Source organism: Uloborus diversus, chromosome 10 (genome assembly GCF_026930045.1).
Source record: "Uloborus diversus isolate 005 chromosome 10, Udiv.v.3.1, whole genome shotgun sequence".
Lineage (NCBI taxonomy): Eukaryota > Metazoa > Arthropoda > Arachnida > Araneae > Uloboridae > Uloborus > Uloborus diversus.
This window is the reverse complement of record NC_072740.1, coordinates 123,124,756-123,151,457: the sequence shown is the minus strand read 5'-3', so window position 1 is coordinate 123,151,457 and position 26,702 is coordinate 123,124,756. Positions and strand designations below refer to the sequence as shown.

At 32.0% G+C, this 26,702-nt stretch overlaps 1 protein-coding gene across 1 annotated transcript in view; it reads left to right on the top strand.

Moving 5' to 3' along the window:
- LOC129231783 (striatin-interacting protein 1 homolog) overlaps nt 1-26,430 on the top strand; it is a 65,703-nt gene extending 39,273 nt beyond the window's left edge. The window contains exons 5-16 of the mRNA XM_054866150.1: nt 3,053-3,228; nt 3,326-3,453; nt 4,040-4,228; nt 7,458-7,817; nt 7,911-7,982; nt 8,074-8,148; nt 10,069-10,166; nt 17,514-17,741; nt 19,871-19,937; nt 20,547-20,651; nt 21,109-21,313; nt 25,617-26,430. Of these exons, the coding sequence (XP_054722125.1) occupies nt 3,053-3,228; nt 3,326-3,453; nt 4,040-4,228; nt 7,458-7,817; nt 7,911-7,982; nt 8,074-8,148; nt 10,069-10,166; nt 17,514-17,741; nt 19,871-19,937; nt 20,547-20,651; nt 21,109-21,313; nt 25,617-25,885 (1,972 nt within the window). The 3' untranslated portion in view covers nt 25,886-26,430. The remainder of the gene's footprint in view (nt 1-3,052; nt 3,229-3,325; nt 3,454-4,039; nt 4,229-7,457; nt 7,818-7,910; nt 7,983-8,073; nt 8,149-10,068; nt 10,167-17,513; nt 17,742-19,870; nt 19,938-20,546; nt 20,652-21,108; nt 21,314-25,616) is intronic.
- Nucleotides 26,431-26,702: the final 272 nt, after the last annotated feature.

Here is a 26,702-nt window from a genome sequence, read left to right as displayed (position 1 = left end):
TCCAATGATGGACATATTGAGTACCTTAATTTTGTATGTAAAAAATCTTTATTATTATCCATACAATATAAAATTAATCTGAAGTGTCTACTTTCAATAGTTTTCATAATATACCCATTTCAAATCGGGTCATTCTTTTTGGAACACCCTGTATATATGCACAAGAAATTTTTTTATTATGTACGTCTGAAAGATCTACTAAAATTTTTCTTTTCGACATAGTCACCATACAAACCATAACAGTGGACAAGCTTTAAAATTCCTTCCTCATAGAATTCTGCTGCTTGCGATCTCAGCCACTTAGTGACATGCCCCTGAGACTCCTTGTTGTAGTCGTCAAAGCACTGTGTTGGTATCCAATTTTTCATTCATGGAAACCAGTGAAAATCACCAGTTGCCTGATGAGGACAAAAGGGCGAATGAGGGAAAACCTCCCATCCTCAATCTCCCTTCATCGTGAATGTTAGTTTGACCATTTTTACAGAGTGCACCACATTTCCTGTCAGAACTTTCATTCATACGTTGTTTCGGTACACTCCACGCACTTGCCCATAAATTTCAATAGGTTTTGGGTTTTTTGCCAACAAAAACCATTTCACAGGCTGCACCACAGCTTGCGACGTTTTCAATTGCAGTGCACATTTTAAATTTGAGTATCAAAAAAATGGACAGTGCGGAGATGTTTCTGTTATGATGGCTGGATGCCGACTGAGATGCCAAGCATGCTGATACCAAAATATTAGTGATCGGCCTGCGCCTGATGGTGTCAGATGCAAACATTCTTACTTTCTGAAAAGCCCTCGTATATTAGTTACATTTTTACGAAACACAAGCATGCAACTTAAATTGCATACTTGTGTTTGGGGGTTATAAGATACCCCTTTATCAATGCAAAAGATATGTCAGCTTCAGAGATGTAAATTGATCGTAGACTCCTAGTGGGGTCTAGTTGTGCACCTTCTCTTTTGGTTGCATTCGGATGTTCGTAAGGAGGTCTTTTACCCTTTTTTGGGAGGAAATCATTAATTTCAATGCTAATGCAAGTGGTGTTGTAATTTGTCAAACACTTGGCAATATATCGGCAAGCTTTTGGCCGCCAAGTTTTGTCACAAATTTGACAATTTTATTTTTAAATTTTTAAGACTGGTTTTAATTTGGCTAATGTTGGTGATATTTAAATAATTATCTAATGTTGGTGATATTTTAACCACTGAATCACATTAAAATTGCCAATAATGGGAAATAAATCTGTATCTGTGTAAAACGTTTTTTTGCTTCGGTTCGCAAGAACCTAGAAGTGAATATATTTAGTGTTTTCCTTGCTTACTCCAAGGTGCTATTATCATTAAATTGGGGTAAAAGGAAGTCATGTGATGCACTCATCAGCTTTCTTTAGTTAGAATGTTAGCTCAGTTCGTTACATTTCACTTTGATTTGAAGTTTTAAAAACATGTGCAAAGCACAGATCAGATGTTTACAATTTGAATAAGTCACTAGTTTAAATATTTTCGTAAAAAGTGTTTGTTTTTCTTTAAATATTGTGTCCTGTAAGTCATGGAAAATTATGGAAAGTCATAGATTTGAAAACTCAAGATTTAGCAGATACCCTGATTCTGACTCTTTAGGTTAGACAAGTATTACACAAAATATTTAATATGATCAAAGGTATTGATTAAGATGTATATGTACAGTGAAACCTGGGTAACTCAACATGCAGTTAACTCAACCATCCTGGTAACTCGATATTTATTTTTCTATATTGTTGGCCCAATGCTAATTTCAATGGGCAAAAACCTCTCTAACTTGACACACATTTTCAGGAACCCTTAAAAGTCAACATCCAGATGCTATTCTTGTCCAATTTTCGCTACCAATATCCTGTCATGTTGATCTTATCTCAAAATTTTATGCTGCAGTTTTTAGTCAATCTTTTTCTAGAAAGCTCTTTTAGAGAATTCCATCTTTTATTCCAGGGAATTCAGCCACCACACACTGACAAAAAGCTTTTTGTTTTTCTGAAATTATGAAGTCATTCCTCACGAGGTATTCAAATAATAGTAGTGATTTTATAGTGTATTTTTCAAAATGTAAGAAAAGAAGAATGATGAAAATTCGTTTGCTGGAATTAATTTTCATAATGTGAATGTTCAGCATTAGTAAGCAAGTGATACAGAAACTCTTTAGGAATTAAAATTATGGAACCTCAGTTTGTTGACATCTGCTTAAGTTGACATGTTTTCATGCTCCTTGGGGTGTCAAGTTATCGAGGTTCCACTGTATATTTAAGAAAGAAGAGCAAATTGAAAGTCCCTAACAATATGTAGAAATAGATATCAAGTCTGAAAAAATTACTATAAAAAGTTCATTTAATAAAATGATGGACAAAAGAAGACAAAAATATGGATTTTATCAAAAGTAAAACTTAAATCCTGGTCGTTATCAGTTCAGTATCTCAAAGCCAGAACAATGTAAGTCACATAATCACTACTTTACATGAGAGAAGGATCGAGTTCGTCTGGCACATGCAAAGGATGGGACGCACACTCTTTTAACACTGGTAAAAAATTACAAAGACTTTTTTTTAAAAACCCTGTTCACTTGGCTCAATGCGGAATAGGATTCTACATAACATGCACTAATAAACAGAAAATTGCAATTGTTCGAATTTCGCTAGTCTGGCTCTGAGGTACAGAATTGTGCATTGATTCACAATGATTACTATCTGATATTTTCAATTTTTTGTGATTAATTTTTTTTTCCTTTAAATGTCAACTGTTTTTCTTCATTGCATTTTTCACTAGATTGGAATTGCTACAAAGTCATACATTTAAGTCAAGTTTTATAAATTTATTATTATTTCAGTTGACTCTGTTTATCAACGCTGTATTTATAAACCACTTTTCACGGTCCCGGTTGCTCCACTGTAGTTTTAAAAGCATTCTTTTTAAGGACGCATTCTACTTAAGGATGAATTTTTGTGGTCCCTTGAAAGCCGTAAATAGAGAGCAAACTGTATTTTTTTTAATGGTGTATTTATTTTCTTTAATATAAGGAACAGCAGTGCTGCAACTTCTGCTTTAAGAAAACCAGCTGTTTCTTTGGGTGACTCCACAGATCTGAGAATAATTTTGAATGTACTGTATACCTTTGTTGAAGTGTTACGAGTTCCTGCTGAAAGTGATACAGATGAAATGAAGAGAACTAGAGAGAATTTCCACAACGAAATTGGTACTGAAGTAATTTCTAGACTTAAAAAAAAGTGCATTACATGTGAATTTGAAAGTAACCTGTTTTCTTTTTTCTTTTCTTTTTTTTTTTTTTTTAGCACTGCCGCTTTGTGGAGAAGATCTCTTAGCACACACTTTATTCCAAATGGTTACCAGATTTTGTAGTGGGAGCACTCCTCATTTCCCTATAAAGAAAATACTTTTGCTTTTATGGAAGACAATTTTGGTAAATTCATTGTTTCGCATGAAACATAAAAACATTTCTGCTTTTTTTTTTATTTCTTTCTTTTTTTTTAAGTATGCTGTGTTTATATTTTTATTTTTTTATTTATTCTAAAATACACATGATAATTTTTAACGTCCAAAGGGTGATGTTGAGACTGTTTAGAAAGATTTAAAACTGCAAGAATATAAAATTGATAAAAGAAAAGTTTTGTTTTAAAGCCTCAAAAAATTCTTTTAACAAACTGTATTTTGTATGTGTCTGTGTCTTGTCTTTTATTTTTCAATGAGTCTTACATGTACATGCTATTTCAGAAAATTCATTGTTAAGTCTAGCAATTCTTCTAATGCTCAAAATCATCCCTGAAAAATATTTTTTTCCTCCGAAATAAATAAAATATTTTGTGTTTGTTCCTAGTTGCACTGGATTTAATTCTCAATTCTGCTTTGATCTTTTTTTTTTTTGAGTTACAAATAATCCGCAATTAATCTGAAGACTTCTTCTTCTAGTATAAGCTTTGAAATTGAATGATTTGAATCATATTTGGAAAATATATTGTGCATTCTAAATGTTGGCATTCTGTTTTCAGGTATCATTAGGAGGTACTGAGAAACTTCGAAATCTGAAAAGCTCATATAGAGCTGAGGCTGGTTTACCTCCTGTTCCAGACGATACTATAGAAGTTACACGTACAATGAGAGCTGCATCACCTCCAGCTTCTGCTGCAGATTTAATTGAAGCGCAGCAACAAAGGAAGAATAACAGGCCTTTTAAAAGAGTAAGTCTAACCAAAAAGTTTATTATAATTTCTAGCTATTATAAATTATGTTGGTGTCTGTCTACAAGAGATGAATTTGCTAATTCTCTTTCTATTCCTTTCTTTCTAATTTTCTTTCTGTCTTTTTCACTTTCATTTCCAAGTATACATTCTATCTACATGATCCTGTGCCAAACAAAGTTTTGAAATAAAATGAAAAATAATCATTTTTTTATTACATAAAGAAAAAAGAGTTGAAAACATCATAATAACTTGCAAAAACTTTTCACCATTGAGATAAATATTTAAAAAACATCACTTTAGGAGCCACTTTCATCTCCCCTGCCCTCCAAAAAAAAAAGCTCAAATATGTTCATTGCACATTGTTTTTGTAAAGACATACGTATATAATAATTTGAAACAAAAATTGCTGGTTCTGCTGTGGATTTCCTTGCAAGTAATAATTAAATTTATCAGAGTCATATCTTGGGCTTTACAAAATAACATGAGTAGGCTTATATTCATCATGAAATGATAAAAGATGATAAGTTGTTGTGGGGTTGACCATGGGTGGTCTAAATTGGACTGAAGGCAGTCCAGACAGGCTTGACAATTTCAATGCAGTTGTCCTCATAGAGGTCTGTATGTGGGTTCGCTGCAATCTCTTGGAGCTTCTTTTGAATGGCAGGGCAGGAAAAGATGTGTGCTGGATTTAGAGTATACTCGGAACAGTCCTGATATGTTCTTCTTCTATTCCTCAGTAGTGTTTCGTTCTCAGTTTTGTTAGGGACTTTACAATGATTCTATTAGTACTTAATTCACGGATTTGATGTTTGTCTTGATTGTTTGGTCCATTAACTTTACTACTGAGAAAATGTCATTTGTGGTGATATGAGAATAATTCTGCATTGAGGACACTTTCCTCCATTGCCATGGTATTGGCAGCCTCATTTCCTGCAATGCCAAGATATGCTGGAATCCATTGCATAAAGCAATTCTTATTTAAGTAGAGAATATGGACTAGTGAGCTGTATATTTTGTGAATAAGCGAGGTGCAACCTTTCTCAATTGCCTGTAGAGCAGATTTAGAGTTGCTAAATATAACTAATCTGCAAGCTCTCTTTGCTTCTTGGAGATTGGTGCATACAATTCTTCTTGAACGGCAAGAAGTTCACAGGTATAGTTTGAAGCAATTTTACTTGCTCCAACTTTAAAGCTCTTCATATCATAATGCAGAAAAGGAGATTTACTTGAGCTCCTCCACCCTTCAGAGTCGTCTTCAAAGATCTGTCTGTGAAGGCCTAATTGAAGTTTCCTCCTGATTAAGAATCTATGGTTCTTTCTTCTTTACCTTTGATATCAGCGATTGGTTCTATCCTGGAACAAGGCTCGAGTAGGTCAGTTTTAATAGTAGGGGAATGTGGGGCAAAGTGAAATGGTTAATATCACTTACTTTTTTCCAAATGAACAAATGGGAAATTTGTTTTGAAAATTACAGTAAATAAAGAACACTATATTTTATAATAAAACTTGCACTGAAACATTATTTTTCATTTTTGACAGTAAATTTGTACCTTAAAAAAGGTGAAAAAATTTCCCTTTTTTTTCTTGGGGCAAAGTAAAAATAAAATATTTTTCTTATGAAATATTTTCTATTCGGTTGTTAAAGATAGTTTTGATAGAATAAATGAGTAAATGAATAAATGAAAATAAAATGAAACAATAAAAGAATAAATATAAAAATAAGTTTATTCACAAGAAAAATTAAATTAATTAATAAAATAGCAAATGAAGAAGAAAATAAGTGAATTAATGAACAAATAAGGGACTTTTTAAATGAAAGAATGTAAAAGGAACAACTAATTAGCTAATATGTAAATGATTTTACAAAAGATTGAATAAGTAATTGAATGGACTACATTTCACTTTGCCCCATCCACTTTGCCCTGCATGCACTTGATCAACTGTACAAAGCATTTGAAATACAAATAAACTTAATATTTAGCAAATAAATAATGCATTGAATATTAGTAGGGCTCAATTATTATTAAAAATATTAATAATGATTACTTTATCATTTAATAATAATAAAAATAATTTTTGACTTACAACACAATGTTACAATATGAGTATCAATTTTTAAAAATTGCTTGTATTATCAAATTTTTAAATTTTCAGAGGCAATTTTTTCTTGACAGGAATAGACTACATGTGTTATTACATAGTTAAAATATTACTAGGCAGGTGGCGCTAAAAGCAGAGTAAATATTTGAACATTTCACTTCCCCGCTATTCCACTTTGCCCCATATTCCCCTGCTATATCTAAGAAGAGAAGAAAGCAAAACCGGTTTCTCTCTCTCTCTTCAGGATCGTGTGTGTGTACTGTTTAAGTTCATTTTGCTGTGTGGTCATCCTGTCATGCTGAAGTGTGGAGGGTCATTCAAGTCTTGTACTTTCACTCCAACTTTCTCAACACTTTACCATGGACAGTGTATCATGAAGATAAGTAAAATACCTGAGTAAGGAATAACTGACTTGAAGAAATAATTATGTTCCTGAGTTCCTTGCAGATACAGCAATTGCAAATATATTTTCTATCATGTGTTGTACCAAAAATACATGGCATGGTCACTGAACTATGGATCCATCAATTCAAAGAACAAAATAAAGACATGAGATGGAATTGAATTAGGAGATTGCAGGAGATGTCTGTAATGTTTTTAAACACCTTAGGTCTTGATTTGTGTGATCAAAAAAAAAAAAAAAAAAAAATCAATCAACTCTGACACAGCTTGAAATTCAACAATAATAGCTAGTCCATGGCATAGAGATCATGGTCTTATGGCAATTGCTGTAGCAGTGAATGGCAATGAAAAAATTAATACAGAAGTAAATACTACTAGTTAATACAAGTAGTAGATTAATACTAGTTAGAAATTTGAATTTTTTTTAAATTCTAGATCCCCCCTCCCCATATTTTCATGCATTTGCTTTCAAATTATAAAGTTTTGAAATGAATGAATGTTTCCAGTTTTATTGATCAGTAGTGAATTTTGAATGTTTTTCCTAAACTGCTATAAAATATTTATGCATAAAATTCTTTGTTAATGCAAAGAAAGTACTTTTAACTTCCTAGTTTTCCGTTTTGCTTTTGAGTTGAATTTTGATGTAACTAAGTAATAATATATTTTTACACCTATTTAATGGTGTTCCATCTAATTTCTTTCTTTCTGTTTTTTTTTGTTTTAGCAAGGACTAGTAAAACAAAGTAGCATGGATGATTCTTTAGCAATTCAAGATTACGAAACAGACTCATCAACAGATGATGAATTGCGCTATATTGAAGAGCACGAAGAAGGGGCATCAGAAAGAGACGACGAATATAGACCTCCTACACCAAGGCCATCCACCCCTCTTCCATCTTTGTCAGATCATGGCCAAATGGAGAAGAAAGGACTCCCATGGTTTCCTAAAGTTCGTCCAAGAGATATTGATGCATTTTTAGATCATACACGAAATAAGTTCCTTGGTTTTCAACTCAATAATGATCAAACATCACTTGCTGGATTACCATTGCCTATTCATGAAGGCTTGAAAGTATTGAAAGAAGTTAGTGTCTTTTTGAAAGTAGTTTATGCTCATTATTGCATTTTGAATGAATTCATCAATACTCTGGTGCTGCAATTTATCTTTTATTTTTAGCATATGTATGTTTCTTTGTCTGAAGTTCAAATCAAACGTGAGGAAGACATTGCAAAACTGCCTCTATCAAAGGTTTGTGTTGTAATATTAATTTATTTGAATGTATTTGTATTTACACAATAATTTGGAAACTAATGTGGAGGTTTTTTTATTTTTTTTCCAGATGGAGGAAAATATTCCTGAAACGTCAGTAGAGATGCTCTACCGTTCAATTCTTCCTAGTCTACCTCAATATATGGTTAGCTTTTTGAAATTATTTGAAAATACTTAAAGAACTGTGTATTAAAAATGAACTTCCTCATTCGATTGTTGCTCAATTTGTTAATTTGTTTGCAGATACACACTGCTGTTGTGGAAAAAAAAAATGCAACAAACTTAGTTTTTTGAAAGCAATTAATTCCATGACAGATCTTCTAATAAAATTTACAGGACCAAAATTATGCATGATCAAGTTATATTTTTTAAATGGAACTGCACCCATTTTATTAATTTTTTTCTGTATACTGAGCATAAACTGAAACACTCCAAAATTAAGAAGCCTTAATTTCTAAAAGAAATAGGGTGGTGCCTTTTCTTGTTTAAAATTCAAATTTATATTATTGCAACATTTATAACCATTTTTTTTAAATCACCGTATCACATTGTGTTCTTTTCTTTTTTTGTCTGGCTCCTTGCAATTCAACACTGGGGGACTTACCAAATTGACCTTGATCACCTTAGATGGCAAGATCCGGCCATTCATTGAAGGGTATTGTTGCTTAACACCCTTCACTGAATAAAGATGAGGATTGCTCACCTATCTGGACATAGTGGCACAATGTGCTCCAGGATGATGTAAAGTTTGTTGGCAAGGCTGAGCAATTGCAATTAAAACTTTGAAGTTAATTAACCTAATGGGTATGTTATGGCCCTTAAACATGCAAATGCAATTGCATCGCTTGTGTTTTGGGGTTAAAAATGCAATTTTGTAAGAGGAAAAATGACAGGTTGAGGTTGAGACACGTTTAAAAAAAGCATATAGTCAAATTTGGATCTATATAAAGGTTGATTGAACAACAACCAAAAATGAGAGTTTAATTTCTATATTATATTTTTTGTTATTTAAACACTAGCCTTTGTCTGCATTTCTTATTGACTGTTTTCATTTAAACTAACAGTCTAACCCTCTTGTTTGTTGTTGGTGGATCGTCTGTTTTGTCTATGGTCTTGCGTTCTTATTTTATTGAGCAATCCCGATTGCTTATTATTCTCAGTTGACTATTTTGAATTCCTATGATTTTATTTTCCCACCGCCTCCCTCTGCCAGCACCACCGCCGACCGGCCTCAGGATGCTGCTCCTATAGTGAAAACCGTCTCCAGGTTGCGTCCATATCCTACATGCACACGCTTACATGCACGCACCTATGCACTCATACACCTACACACTCACACACACCTATACACACATACAGACACTCCTACATACACACATGCACTCATGTCTGCACACAGACACAAACACACGCGTACATACACACACACACACTCATGATTGCGAAAGTAATTTGAATTCCAGATATCAACATTCAAGCTAATTTTTATTTTATTTTTTGTATTTTTTTTCTTACTGAAGCTTACATCTTTAGCATTCAAAGGGATTTCTAATTACTCTAAAGTATGTGTATGCAATTCAATTTGCATATATCTTAATTATTGTGTTATCCTTATATTAGTTAAATTTAAATGCAAGTTTGGAGATGTTATATTTGTTTGATTTTACTCAATAGTTTGTTCTAACTCATTAATGTCACAGAAACTTCATCAAAGCATGATTGATAGCGCCAGACAAAATTCTATTCATGTCCCATTAGTTGTATGGTACTTTTTCTCTTTATACTTTTTCAAATGAATTTCATTTTAATCCACTACTAAGTAAAAAATGTTTCTGGAAGATTCTTTGTTAGTGCATTTTAACTAAATCAGTACTGCCTAAATTTTGAAAGTATTCATTTAAATAATCGGTACAAGTGGAGTTAAATAATTGTGTAGTCTTGCAGTGTCTAATTTCATTCTATTCAGTCAAGTTTTCTTATAAAGTTAAAAAGTCTGAATTTGCAAAGCTTCTAGGAATTGATAATTTACTTAAAATAAACATAATTCTATTCAAACTACTTTCAGATTGCTTTGCTTAAAATTTTACTTGCTGCCGCCCCAACATCAAAAGTCAAAACGGAATCCATTAATATTATGGCTGATGTTCTTCCTGAAGAAATGCCGTAAGTGTAAAACACATCTCCATTTATAAGGTTTTTTGATAGAGTTTTCAATTTTATTGTGTAGCAGCAAGAAATTTTGCACTTCGTTTTTGTGTTACTTAGAGCAGGAAACTAAGTTTTTTTTCTTCTAACTTCATGCAGTTTTGAACTGTAAAGCAATATTCAAATCCATTAGATATAATTTTAAAAATTTAGTTTCTTTATATGCAGTTTTCTTGCGAGTTTTTAATTTTTATTTTGTTTCATTTTCTTTTATCTGTTGTAAAAGCAGATCAGCTAAGTCAAATATTTGTAGATTTTGTATTTTGCAGCTTCAATGCCTAGAAAAAAAAATCTGCTTTAGGGAAATGTGGGCCATAATGAGTCATGGGCCACAATGAGACATTGTAAATTCAAAAATAAATACAATTCTGACAGCTACCACCACTAAAGAGGAGTAAAAATAACTAAAATGCTTCCCAGAATTCTTAGTTCCATTCTGTTCTATGCTTTTGTTTTGTAGAAAAAAAAATAAGTTACTGTTTGGACACACTGAAAGTTATTTGGATAATTTCTTGAACCTATCATAATCTTGAAAAACTTCAACAATTAAGCTAAGTGTTGTAGTTTATGTTGTTACTGACACTTTAATCTTCTATTATTCAGCTAAATTATTTTTAACTCATTTTTTATTTTAATGATATGAAGCAGAAATCTTTATTTTGTTGTTTGGGCCACAATGAGACAAATTTTATGGACCACAATGAGATGTCTCATTGTGGCCCAAGCAGCAGTAAGCAAGTGTAAAATCTATATACACTTCTTGTTTTAGTTTACAAAAAAGAAATTTAACAATAAAAAATAGTGTTGAACTAAAAATATTTGAATTTTAGCTAATTATTACAAGTGAACTTTTTATTTTACCACACAGCACCTTGAAAAGCAAAAACAAAAGAATCAAAAAACCAAAACTTTGTGAGACTGAAGAGAGTTGCAGTTATTTTGAACTAGATAACAGCTCATCAGATGAATATTGTGAAAACTTAAATGAAATTGAACTAGGTCAGACCCGGGGTCTTAAAAAAGGGTATTTTGTCTTAGCTCAATTCACTTTGAGTGGAAAAAGTTCAAGCTGACGTACTTTCTATAAATATATATCTGTCACTACAAAGTGTTCTGATAATGAGGTAGAAATATAGTGCCTGAAGAGTTTTAACTACTCTAAAAACAAATTCATTTATAAAGATAACGATATTTCAAATATTAGCATCTAAGATATCCTGGGAAAACTGCCTGAGCCAGAAGTGCTTATAATGCAGTTTCCAAGATGTATTAATTCTGTTAAAAAACACTAAAACTTAACCTTTGCTTATTTTTTGTTTAAATGCTTTACTGAATTGTTTAAATGATGTACTGAAATGTTGAAATGCTGTTGCACAATGCTTTTTAATAACTCTGTACCAAATTAAGTTTCTTTAATGAACTACCTAAAGGTGCTTATTTTGTAAACTTTAGGTAAAAATACAGTGATTATTCAGCTGTTCCATTGTGGCCCTACTTAATGTCTCATAATGTCCTATAACTGGACCACAATGAGACACTTTTCGTCAAATTTATAAAGCCTCATAACTTTTTTTCTAACATTAAATGGGCTAAATTTGGTGTAATATACTATAGTTTGATACCTTTAATATAATCAAAAATGTTTCTGTGCTTTAGAACTCACCAATATACGAAAAATGAAAAATATGTGTTTTTTGTCTCATGGTGGCCCACCCTCCCTTATAATGTACATATAGAAGTATATCATACATATAGAAGACATGAGCACAACCAGCAGAAAGGTGTATTAGTGTCAGATGTATTCTGCCGTTTGCAGGCAAACAGCAGTAACTGCAGATTTTTAGATTTTCATTTTTTTTGCATTTTTGAAATCTATATTACTATAGTTTTATGGTACAAGCATGTTTATTTGGTTGCCGAAGAAAACAAAAGCATTTTTTTATCATTGGTAATTAGCAGTAACTGCTTTTATCACAACATTGTGCAGGAAGTCTGCAGTATGTACTTACTGCTCTTTACCTGCCCATGGCAGAATGAAAACTTTCTCCCGTGAGCAGGCAAAAGGCAGTGACTGCTTATATTGCTACATTTCGAATGTAATCGGTAGAATGCACTTACTGCTCTTTACCTATCCACAGAAGAAATGAAACTTTCTCCCGTGAGCAGGCAAATGGCAGTAACTGCTTTTTTTTATTTATTTTCATTTTTTTGAGTAAATTTTTTGCCCGTAATTGTTCTGCCATGGGAGGGTAAACGGCAGTAACTGCAAAATTTTCCATTTTAATTTTTTATTTTGCATTTTTGAAATCTGTATTACTTCAGTTGTATGGTACAATTATGTTTATTTAGTTGCCACTAAATAAAAGCATTTTTTATTATCAGTGGTGATTAGCAGTAACTGATATTATATCGCTACATTGTGCATGTAATCAGCAGTATGTATTTACTGCTCTATACCTGCCCATAACCATTGTCCGAAGAATGGAATATAAATGAATTGCCACCAAAACTTGTACTAAGAAAAAACCGTTTTCGCGGTTTCTTTTTTAGCTCAACTAAGCGCAAGCAATAGCACCCCAATGTGAGGTTATTGTGTGACCTCTCAAAAATTTTTTTATTAGGCAAATTTAGAGACTATTGCAGTTTTAAAAATGATTCCTAGTCGCTTCTCATTAGATATAGGTGTGCGTGCCCGGTCGTAATTTATCAGCCTGTAAAATTGGGAATTATTACCTCTCTAAAATTTAACTTTCTGTGTCCTTGAGCGCAAGAGGAACTTGAAACAATTATTTAGGGAAAATAATCATACTTTATTTCAAATAAAGTCGAAGAAAACGTTTTGTACTTCCACATCCCTCAGACATTAAAAAAAAATCTTCTTTGATTCTTCATATCTGTGTTTTAAAAACAATAAAACAAAATCAGTTCTTGCTAATATACAGTTATAAAAGATAACATACGAGAAAACACAAGCAATACTTGGCAGACGATAAATAAACGTGTAGCAACAGAACGATGTTGTTCCATTTGTTTTGTTTTGTCACAGACAATATTTTTTCACAATTTTTAATACTAAGCAGCTGCACTTTTAGTAGTTCAATTAAAGCCATTGTTAACACATGAAGCACTTCTTTCGCCTAAATTTTCATATAGTTTTATTACATTATTGCAAATTGCGGAATATTAAGCGATTTGTCGTAATTTTTAAAAATGCCTAAAGAATCTTCCAGTTGCCAAGTGGACACAGGAACATAAGAGTTTTCGATAATGCCGTAAGCAATCAAAACATATGCTTTGTTGACTATTCGTTGTCAGATGAATCGGAGCAAGAGCACTCATCCAGTCCACCCTATACTCGAAATTCTATGCAGAATGCTGAAGTTCTTAGTCCAACAGATACAGCGAATCACGCTGTCCCTTGTCTAAGATAGCCAAGTATTGCTCGAGATGCAAAAAAACTACAGCTTAGAAAAGCTTGCAATTTCAATACTGCAAGCTAAACTGCCGCAACATGATTTCCCTTGAGGAAAGAAAAAACATTTTAGAAGAATTTAAAAAAAACTGTCTGATTACCAGAAAAAATGCTGGATCTTCCAAAGAATAAAAAATAATATAAAAAAAGACGACTGAATCGCTGCGACGGAGGTTTACTTTAAATTATTCACTCAAAATATCGACTAGAACCTACCCTGTCTGCAAAGTTTTCTTTCTGAGCACCCTCGGGTTCCACCCGAAGAATGACAAGATAATATCTGCCATTAAAACTGCTGGGTATGACTCGATTGTAACTCTACACTCGTATTGTGACCGGCAAACCCCTAGAAACAAAGTTGATCAAGACCCTATCCGAAGTCATATTTTATCATGTAGTCCAAGCATTAGTCATTATAGGAGGGAACACACTCCTAAATGCCATATCTTCCAAGCGAGGAAACAGTTCGCGGTATGTTAAAAAAATCACCCAGACAAACCTTGCAACTACAAGATCTATCTCAATGAGATGGCCAACATGAACATTGGTTTTGCCAAATTTGGAGAGGAGAAACACACTACTTGCCTAGAATATGAGCGTCAAAACCATCCTAACTATCCCATAACTCTCAAGCCGACTGAATCCGTCTGCAACGTGTGCCAATCAAGAAAACTCATTTGAAGAAAGCGAAAGATGCCCGGATTTGCTACAAGGCAGACGCCGAAAACGCAGTGCAGAATCCTGACCCAAACCACGAGCGCAGTATTAACTTGCAGAAGGTCATAATGTTACCCTGTATTCCTGGTCACAAGTCAATCCGCTTTACGAAAAAGATTGTGGTGTTCCATTAAACCTTCGCCGTAGTTGGGGACCTAAGGAAGGCTCAATGTGTATCCATAAAAAGAGGAAAAACATATCTGTGCTCTGGCAGAAAGCTGTACGAAAGACTGAAGAATTGGCCTCATCCTTCTTTAAAGCTTTAGAACTAGAGAGGGACAGCAAAACAATTGTCTACTGGATGGACAATTGTACCGCCCTGAATAAAAATTGGTGTCTTTTTACCACTGTGATTGCGCTGATCAACAGTAAGAAAATAAATGCAGTGACAATTTCTTTCAGATAGTTCGAACCAGGTCATATATTCATAAGAGCTGATTCAGTTCATCATGGCGTAGAGCAAGAGATGAAGAGACAAGGAAATGGTTTTGATTTTCACGATTTTGAATAGGTTGTGGCTTCCTCCAATAACAACAAAATGACTGTCATTAGCATGGCTACAAATGACTTTCGTGGTTTCCCTGCAGGACTATTTCAGTGGAAACTGAAAGCTATGTCAAGACCGTACCTAGAGGACATCGTCAAAGTTGAGTTCCGCCGAGGTTCCCGGAATCTCTTCTGCAAAGTGAATCATGAAGATAATCAGTTCAAGGAATTTGATTTCTTAGAAAACAATTTTCAGCTGAAGACTTCTATGTTTATCCCTCCTCTTTATCCGGGACTTAGAGGAATTCCAATTAATAATCATTCAGAAATTCTGCCCCTTAATGCCTGAAAATCGAAGATCCTTATGGGAGGCACTGCCAGTCAATGATGAATCGGAAGATTTAGTAGATGTGTAAAAAGAAAAAATAAAAGAAATGAAAAAAATAAATAAAAAGAAAAGAAATCTGGTTCTATTAAAGTCAAAAACTATAAATTACAAAACTGAGTTTGTTTTAGCAAGGACTGTTTAAATCAGCAAGTATATCTGGTATCTGAGTAGGTACGTAAATGTTATGGCATTAAATTTATTTCAAGTGGATGTACATCACATTTTGTTTAATACATATTAAAGTTATATCTTTTTAAATAATAAATTTATAACCAACATATATATTTACATAATTGAATCTATTTACATTTGTGTAAAAAAATAAAATTTTCATTTTATTTTTAAGTTACAAATAAATTTATTGATATTAAATTTATGTCGAGTGTGTACAAGGAATTTATGTTTTAAAATGAAATATATCATTCACTTTGCAATTAATATACTTCGTAATATCGTATCTATTCCTTATTATGTGGAATCCGTAATTATTATTCCTTCAATAATATGTTGTGCAGTTACTGCTAATTACCAGTCAAAAGAGTATGAAAATTGCTAGTGCGAAGAGCAGGTAAACAGCAGTATCTGCTTTGATCAAAATTTTGGTTGCAAAATCAAAATGAAAGACTATGCAGAAAATATTTCGATATAAACATACAGAATCGCCTAAAATCAAATTTCAATATTTTATTGATGTTTACGGGAAATCAAAAATGCATTTCTTCAAATATCTCAAATAATATTTTTGTAGATACTGCCGTTTACCTGCACACAGCAAAATTAGGGCTACTCCTTCATCAGGTTGAAAATGTTCATTTTGTCCAGCACGTGACGGTTTCTATACTATTTCACTTAAAAGAAAAATTTTTTTGAAAGGCTATGACGAAATTTTTGGCTTAAGTCACCTATATGTTTGTGATTTCTTAAGCAGCAAATTTATGTTCATTACCCTTTTAAGCTATTAATTTTAATGAAATGTATAAAACGTCATGTGCATTGCAAGATGACCGTTTTCTGTAAAATGGCCCATATGGGTCAATTTTACATCTTTTAAAGAAAATGACTTTATTTTTTTTTTTTTTTTGTAATGATTAATGTTTGTAGTACATAGGATCTACTTGCACGATTTGACAGTTTTGCTGCATTATTTCAGTTTGAGTTTTAAGGTATTTATGTGAAATCTCACTTCCGTGGCTTGTCCCCATCCATGAGTTTCATCGTTTTTGCCTTGCAATGTTTAATATGAGAAATGCTAAAAATATTTTGATAGATTTTCTTTTTAGGGGAATGTTGCCAAATAAATAAAATATTACAATAAATAATATACTTTATACAAATATATTTTTATTTTGATAATGTTTTTATTCTAGATGAAATTCTCAACTCCATTAGCATCAAATTTTATTTTTGAAATTAATTTATAGAGGGCACTACTAGGTAATGTGTCTTTTAGAACTAAAAAAATAACCTTTTTGTGAATTTTGGGGCAGAAATTTACCATAAGCTTTAGGTGTCCCATTAGTTTGCTGATATAAATTGAAAAAGTCTACTTAGTTATTTGAGATGTTCCATCTTGTATACATGTGTACATAAAGTGTGTATAAGTGCATGTAACAAACTGAAGAAACAAAAGTTAATTTTCAAAATTTTCACAATTTGTTTAATATAAAAAAAAACATGCAAAATTCCAGAAATTTTACATTTTTAGCTATCACAATTTGAAACGTTTTTACTTTTTGAAATTATATTTTTTACTTGATTACTCATTCATTTTTAGGGTATTTTAGGAAACTTTAAAAAACTGTTTTCTTGATATTCATAAACATGCAGATTACTTGCTTTTCAACATTTCATACTGTATGATTTTTCTTCAAAGATCTCACAAAAGAGAGGTTCCGTGGAGATTTCACAAAATGTGTGTCTCAAATTAAACTGATTTTATTTTTTCTATTACAGCAGAGTCCTGAAACCACAACCTAATGTGGATCAAAAAGTAGCCAAGTTTGAAAATACTAGGTTACTAAGAATTCACACTCAAGAAAATTTCTTTTTTTTTTCTGGCAGTATGTGGCCAAATTTTTAGATTTGGTCGAGATGTGCTGAGTTTTTGAGACTATACTGTATAATATATTGATTAGATCCTTAAAGTAAAATTGTTTCATAAAGTAATAATATGACTGATCTGTCTTTTATTTTAAATATTTTTTCATCTTTGTACTAAAAATATTTTATTTTATATTTTTAGAATGACAGTAATACAGAGTTTGAAATTAGGTATAGATGTTAATCGCCATAAGGAGATTATTGTAAAAGCAATATCTGGAATTCTTCTGCTATTGTTGAAGCACTTAAAGATTAATCATGTTTATCAATTTGAATACATGAGTCAACAGCTGATGTTTGCCAACTGCATACCATTAGTCCTCAAATTTTTTAATCAAAATATATCGTCTTATGTTGGTGCTAAAAATACGTAAGTTTTAGACTGAGTTCTACTGCTTTTATATTAACTACACATTATTAGTCAATAAAAATGTATCTAGAAGAATATACACAGAAAAATATTACAATAATTTTTCATATCCATTGATATTTTGAAATATTCACACTAATCCTTCATGTTATACTTCTTTTAAACAAGGAAATATACCACATTGAGTGCAGTTGTGAAGCTAGTGAAAAAAAAAATCTTGTTTTCATTCTTCTTAACTTTTTATAGGTTTTGTATTATTTATGGTATTTATGTGCATTCATGATTGTGAACACATACATAGCTGAGTTTTCTTTCAAAATATCTAAATATTAATAATGGAAATGTTTTTTTAGAGGACTGAAATATAAAAATGATGATCAGTGCTTTTAAACATTTAAAGTGTTTGATATTTTGTGTTTAATGCAAGGTAGCAAAATTGAGTAAAAAGTGGCTGATGCGCAACTTTTTGCTGTGGCCGACTATCTAAAATTTCATTATGTAACAGCTAGCTAATCTTTGAGAAATTTAAAATTCTGACAAAAAATGAAAAAAAGTAGCCTTTATTTTCTGCATGACTCAAATAATCATGCTTTTTGGACAAAAATACATTTAAAAGCAATCAAACTGAAATCAAGAGAAAAAAATATAAATGGGCCAATGTCGGAAGCAGTAGTTGAAAACCGCTGCATGAGCTGTGGCTTTACAAACATTAATGATGATAAAGCTCCCGACAAATTGGATCTTTTGAAATCCTTATTGATGTAAAGTGGGCAAAGTGAAATATTTCTCGAATATTGAGACAAATAATACTGCACGTGAATTCTTGTTCTGCGCAGCGATTGTTTATGCAGTTTGTGGAAAGTCTGCTTGTGCAAATTCTGATGAAGAATTTTTACCACTTCCAGCTAATCAACAAGTATAAGATTTTGTAAATATTTTATTGCAGTACCTGGAAAATTCTGCAAACATGGATACGTTGGGTTGTGTTTACAAATATAATGTTTTTTAAAGATGCAATTTAAAAAAATGTATGCAGTCAAAAATAGTTTCTTGTTTCCAAGTACAATGAAGCACCATTTATGCGTTGCTCTCTTTTTGCGTTTTTATCAATTACACAATTTTTGGTCCCAACATTGTTCTAATACACATTAATGTATACCTATTATATGTTTTTTCATTTGTACGCTTTTTCATACAGTCCCTTCAAAAACATATAAACGGTGCTTCACTGTATCTTAGTAAAATTTATTTTCTGTTCTAATACTAATAATAAATTTTATCCAAATTATAATTGTTAAAGTCTATTATTTACTATTTCTGAAAAAGAAAAGGAAAATTATTTTTGAGCAAACTGGGAGGGAACTTCCCATAACTCAAACTACTGATTACTCGAAGGTTTTAGCTGGTCCTTTTGAACTTTGAGTTATTGAGAGTCAACTGTATTTTAGAAATTCAGATTGCTGTCCGCTTCTAGCCCCCAATTTTCCACGATGCTATTTTTTTTTTTAATTCAAAGCATAGTTAGCTTTTGATATGAAGTTAAAAAATCATTTTCTGATCCAACTCAGAAAACTACACAATTCTTCTTTAATGTCATTATTATTATTGTTATTGTAATTATTATTTTGAATTTAGCTAATCTACAAGTTATCTTTGTAGGCTGTGCTAGATCACTATTTTTTGACAATTTGTTCTTGCACAATCAAGCTTGCATTTCTCTTTTAGCATTTATAGTCAGTTCTAAAGGTGACAATTAGACAATAAACAAATCTTGTATTTTGTTTTTACACTTAAAACAATAGTTTTTAAACAAATTGGGTGTTTAATTATTTTAATTCTACATCACAGCATACCTCCAAATATGTAATTTTTTAGGATGTAATTTTCCCCAAATAATTTTAGTATTTATTGACACATGGGATGACTTTTGTTTCTTTTTTCTCTTTTTCATATTTCTTTGTTGAAGAAAATAATTTAATGGATATTGATATAGCAAAGTTTGTGGACATGATCAATTTAAAAAAAGTTTGAGCACTAGTTTAAAACTTTGCTCGGTCCAGTTTTTTTCATCAGTTAAATTGTTAGAATAACAAATAATTTTATATCTTAGTTTTACTTTTGATTTTCAGAATATCAGTCATTGATTTTCCTGCTTGTGTTATTGGAGAACAGCCGGAATTAACTGAAGAGACTCTAGTAAGTATAACTTCTCTTATTCCACAGTTCATTGATATTTTCCTTATTTCAATATTTTGTTATATCATTTATGAAATAATTTTTTACAAGGTAAGAAATAAATCACATAATTAATTTTGAATTATGAATGAAATATCTATCATGCATGAAAAAAAATTTGCAAAGTACTGTATTACTTTTTTAAACTATTACTAATTTTAAACCAGATCATATATTCTTTACTGTGAATGAGGGTTGAACTGGCATAGTTTAGGGGAATGTATGAAATTTCATAAGTTTTTATTGCAAGCTATATCCACTTCTTTTTGAAACATTACAAGATTTGACATTATCTGGAGAATAAATGTTTTACTTTAAATTGCTCCTCAGCCCTGCCTTTTTTTTTTTGCCCTGGTCTTTCTCAAAATTATTCCATGTTAAATTTTCTTATACTATTAATACTTTTACTGAATAAAAATGGATGATTTGTAATTTTTAGTTTGAAACTTGGAATTATGTATTTTTGTTGCTTCATTTACCACACAGCTGTATCTTATCACTCTTATGAATGATTCTTGCATTGTTATTTTGTAACAGGTTTTACCATCTTTTTTTGTTTTTTGATTCCAGGATATGGGTGAAGATGAGCCATTTTGTTGGAGAAATCTGTTTTCATGCATTAACCTGCTGAGACTGTTAAATAAACTCACTAAGTGGAAACATTCTAGAATAATGGTTAGTTTTTAGAGTATACTTAGAGCAACTATTTAATTGTTTGTCTTAATTGAATTCATTAAAATCACAATGAGCATTTAATCTACATAACTTGAACAATTCATACTGAAATGTAAAGGAAAAACTTAACTTTAAATCAAGTCTCCATGCCTGGAATTTTTTTTTTTTTTTTTTTTTTTTTATGTGTGATAAAGTGTTGTTTGAATCATGTTTATTTGAACGATTTTTGGAATGAAGCATATACTGTTCTTATGCATCTACTTATTTCATACAACTTGAATGTTTCAGCATTTTGCATTGTATTTAACAGTTATAGCAATAAGCTCATAGCAATAAGCTCATCTTCCAATTAAACATAAATTTATGTCATAACAATTCATTAAAAGTTCTCTTTCACTAGAGTGCTTTCTATAAATGAGAGCTGTTAATTCTATTTTTTAATTTATAACTTTTTAAGATGCTGGTTGTTTTCAAATCTGCTCCGATTCTGAAGCGTGCATTGAAGGTTAAGCATGCCATGATGCAGCTTTATGTGTTGAAGCTCTTGAAAATGCAAACTAAGTATTTGGGTCGACAATGGCGCAAGAGCAATATGAAAAGCATGTCAGCAATTTACACCAAAGTTCGGCATAGATTGAATGATGATTGGGCATATGGAAATGGTAAGAATCTTTTGAAATATTAAAAATTGTGCAGTTATGATAGATATTCATTGTGTTACAGAAAACTTTCTTCTGGACTCCTTTATTTAGTTTGAAAATTGGATATGTTGAGCATTTTAGCCTACTGAACATGTGGCTGTATCATTCTCATGGTATAGAAATTTTGTTTCCAAAGTGGGTGCCCTGGCACCCTTCCAAGCTGCAGAAAGAGGCGAAGGGTGTTATGTGTCCACGATATCAATATGTTACGGTGAAAGACCTAAATCTCTTAAATATCAATATTTGCTGGTACATGTCAACATTCACATACCCAGTGGCAGAAGCAATATTTCAGCTGAATCACCGGTGAAAGTTGATATTTTTCAATTTTGGTCTTTTGCAGTGACATATACATGAGATATGATCTAGGGTGCTGTGAGAAAATTCTGATTCTTCAAAAGGTGCCATGAATCAAAAAGTCTGGGAAGCCCTGGTATGGACAGTAATTTCACTCAGTTTGAAATGAGTCTTGAAATTGTTGATTGGTTTGAATACTAGTTACTGTACAGTCTCTAACATTGGAGGTTCCGCTTAATCCAAGGTGCTTCATTTAAATTTTAAATTAATTTGTTTAGTAGCTAAAAAAATGGTTTTCCTTAAAATCTGAAAATAGAAATCTTTTGTATGCTGTAAAGCTGTTTAACTACATACAGTAAATAATAAAAATACATTGAGAGATTGATTTCAACAACTCCCTAAGTGGCACAAAATATTCATTTACTTCCAGATATGTATTAAAAGATGACTTGGTGATAATAACTTGATGGGCCAAAAGTGACATTGATTTGCCACGAAGAATGTGTTAACATCCCGTTTGGAATATAAGATTGCAAACAAAGAGAGGTGCACAACTTGACGCCACATGAGTTGCATATACGAAATTTAAACCTACAACTAATTGTTTTTGTGTTATGCAAGATACATACATACCCACACATGCACTCACCTATATAAGTTCTCAACCTGGGTTCTCAAACTGGGTGCCGCGGGCACCGTGGATTGCAGTACGAAGAGGCGAAAGTTGACGCAAAGTGTCCATGCTATCAATACATATGTTAGGAGGGTTTGTCTAATTAGGTTATTTTGACCAATAAGACCATCCCTCCATTTCTACTTCCTTTTACAGAAAAGGAAGTATTGTATTCGCGAAAAAAAATTTCACTCAAAAATTGTCCTTAATTTCCATTTTGCTCGCCCCCGAATGAATATTGAATTTTTTTTTCGACCCGCCCACATAAAGAACGTATAGACACCCATTTTGACGATACCCGAGTTAATTGCAACGAGTTTTCTCGTAACGTCCGTAGGTACGTATGTGTGTATGTACGTATGTATCTTGCATAACTCAAAAACGGTAAGTCCTAGAAAGTTGAAATTTGATGCGTAGACTCCTAGTGGGGTCTAGTTGTGCACCTTTCCTTTTGATTGCATTCAGATGTTCCAAAGATTGTCTTTTACACCTTTTTTGGGGTAAAATCATTGCTAATTTAATAAGCTTTTGGTCGCCAACTTGGCGACAAATTTGGCGTTTTTTTAAAAATCTAATTTCAATTTGGCCATATTTCGAGAGTTAACCATTGAATCCCATTAAAACTGCCAACATTGGGAAAATTTTTCTTTGCTTTGATTCACAGCAAACTTGGGGTGAAAACATTTAAAGTGTTTCTTTGCTTACTCTGAGGCACTATTATCAATAAAGTGGAGTAAATGGAAGTCATGTGATTCACATCAGCTTGTTTGATGTAGCAATGAAAATCTTCTCTAGATCGTGACTTCATTGTCATCAAAAAGCCTAATTGAAAGGGTTATCAACAAGCAGTTTTTAATAACCAGACAAAAGTGTAGCAGAAGTTATTACAGAAAAGTGATGTAAAAACTACCTGATCTTATCTTGCTGTAAGTTTTGCTTCTACATGGTTCAATGTAGGTTACTAGTTCAAAAAAAAAGTTGTTTATTGTTCTTGTAGCATAATTTAAGTAGTTGATGAATTTACAAAGTTAAATGTCTTTTCTACCATCAATCAATTTTCTGTCATTTGATACGTCAGAAAAGTAGATTGTTGGCCGTTAAGCCAGTGGTTAGCCTTCTTATTGTCATTATAATATGACACCAGAGCATCAGGTAGAGGATATGATTATATGCTGCCCATATATATGTGCACGAATTATGTGCATGAGTGACAAAAGAAAAAATAAAGAAATAGAAAATAAGGAATTTTAAGTTGCCCCGAATATGACGATTGATCTTTCTCCTTACCATGGAAGCAAACATCAAATTTTTAGTAAATGTTGTTTACATTGATATTACACTCATGTTTGTGAAAATTGCAACAACAAGGACTCATTGCAAAGGAATAAAATTTATTGCACATATCACTCATAGTGGTACAAAGTAACAATCAAAATTACAAATCAGTGAAATAAAAGACCTTTTGAAACACCTTTACAACCCTTTATGTACAGAGTCTACGCAGCAGTTCAGAGGATGTTTCTCGGTCCAAGCATGCAATTCCAATCTTTTGCATATCCTATCCTGCTATACATTTCCTGTGAATTTCAGTTCATTTGCATAATTGCTTCTTGGTGTTGCAATTTTCACAAACATGAGTGTATGTACATATGTATGTCTAATGATATTCTGAATTTCTTAATTTTTAATTCTCTTTCAATTCGTTTTAGTATGATAGTATTTTTTGGCGTTGTTGTTTTCAATTCTGTGTGAAGTAATTTTTGCCCAGAGTTTTTTGTTTTGGGGCCAATATTCCTATTAAAGCCAAATCACTTTTCTTTGTGAAAAAAGAAAAAAAAATGCTGAAAAATAAAACTGGAACTAAAATTTTCCCTTGATTTTATTTTTTTCTTAGTTTTTTATGAAGCATCTGATGAATATGCAAAAGCAATTAAATCATGAAAGAACGAGGTATTAGGTTTTGAACCTTAGGGTAGCCTTATTTGGCACACTTAAGTACTTACTTCAAATAGTAGAGATGGACTGGGGTGCCGTGAGAAGATTTTAAATCTTCAAGGGGTGTTGCTATGGGAATCCCATTCATTCACTAGATGACCTGAAATTGGCCATCAAAAGTGAGATTGATGCACTTGTTAGTTCCTAAACACTCCAGTGTATTCTGAGTTTTAGCATCAGCTTTATAACACTTTATTCGGGAAGGGAGACATTTTGGGTATTTTGTATATTGAATATCATTTACAGAGTGGTTATATAATACCTTGAGGCGTTCAGAGCCCTGTAGAAAATGAGTTATTGCCCAAAACATTGATAAATTTTATGATTACACATAGTAGACCATAGGATTTTGATTTCTGCAATAAAAAAATAGTACCACAAATCATCACTTGGTGAAATTTTCTCTCTGAAAAGGTGTATTACTGTAAATATTGAAGTATTAAATGCCTAGTGACAAAAATGCACAAATTTTATTTACAACAGATGATTTTTATTTACAAAAGAGGTTCACTATGACCATTATTATGATTTTCAAAGATCCTGCATACAAAGCACAATAGTTTACACACATTCTAATTAATTCATCCTACCTGTAACATTTTCAAAGTTACCATGTCGGAAACATGTCCTTGGTACTCAACACCTTTAAGAAATTCCCTCCATTAAAAATTACGAAGAGAAAGATACCGCGATGTTCATACCGTAGGAAATGCATGACTAATGACTGCTTTCAAACAAATGTTGCCACAGCATACCCTGTAACTAAAGTCCAAAGTTGGATAGTGCACTGTCCTGCAGGAATACTAATTTTAAAAAAAAGCATACTAGCTACTGCGCAGAAATTTCTTCATGGCAACTTTTGATGTTCTTTTTTAATTTTCGAAATTCTACAGTGGTTTTACTGAACCTGATTTGCAAGTAACAACTATTTGTAGTTTTTTAAAAAGATGTATGCTGCATTTGGCATTGAAGTCTTCAGTATTCACTAAAACACTTTTGCAGCTCCAAAATTACACATAGTGGCATTTTTTGGTGCTAGTTTTTTTTATTGCAGAAATCAAAATCCCATGACTCACTAAATTTGACAGTTCTTTGTCCAATACTTACTTCACTTATTAGAAGGCTCTGAACCCCCCCCCCCCCCCTAAGTTATTTTATAACCACCTGATCTTGCGATTTTGCATGTGTTCTTTTTTCCACAATGATCACTTAATTTCTATCATGGTTTTTGGAATAACTTGTATGAACATTGTACTATTGAAAATCCTTTATCATTCTAATAATATTGATTTATTGCAGATCTGGATGCCCGCCCGTGGGATTTCCAAAATGAAGAATTTATCTTACAATCAAATATTAATCATTTTCATAATAGACGTTATGATAGGTCTGGTTCTTTATGTAATGATCCAGATTATCAGTCTGTAGATAATAATGTGCTAAGTGTTTTAGGCCGTGAAATAGAACTAACTGATGATTTTAAATATCATTATGAATCCTGGTTAAAAAGGGAAGTTTTCCAACTTTCAACAGATTGGGACCAACTTCTGAGTTACCAATATGTCTAGCCTTTGAATTTTGATATTCTCATTTTGTAATTATTGTAGTATGGCAAAAAGAAATGAAATAAAATTTGTATATATACACAGTTCAATTTATGAAGAAAACTGACACTGCCATACTTTGCTTTGAGTACTTATTGTAACTGCACATTCATCTGAGAAAGCTTAACCTGTCACTTGTTGTATAATTTATATTCATATCATAGATAAACTCATCTTTCAGTTTTTCGATATTTTGTTATGAACATGCTAAAAGATTTTCTCTTTTCACTGAGACTGCTGTGGAGCAATTTTCTTTCTTCTTGCAGTAACTTCTCTTATTTAAAATAATTACGAACTGACCTGCTTGCGTTTGATTTTAAAAAGCTAAATAATGTGTATACATAAAGTCACATATGCAGTAATATAGCAAAAGCTTGAAAAAATTTATTACATACATAAATGTTTTTTCATATGTTGACTGCTACAGAATAAAAATGCTTCTGAACACTTTTATGGTTAGAAGCATGTTGTAATATATTTTTGTATTGAATAAAATACTTTGAATTTTAGGTTAAAGAATTTTTTTATTGAATGTTCATAACAGTAAATATGATTTTACTTTATGGAGCTGTAGATGAATGACATTTATCTACATCCTCATACTGTATGACACATTTTTCATAACATTTGACCCCTCCATCTTGTGCCACACTTTAACTTACCCTCTTTCATCCTCTCATTACATGTCATACTTTTTTCATTTGCATATTATTATGAAAAAGGCGTCACACTTGTAACCAACTCCCTGCTTCTTGCCATAATTTCATGAACCCCCTTCCCC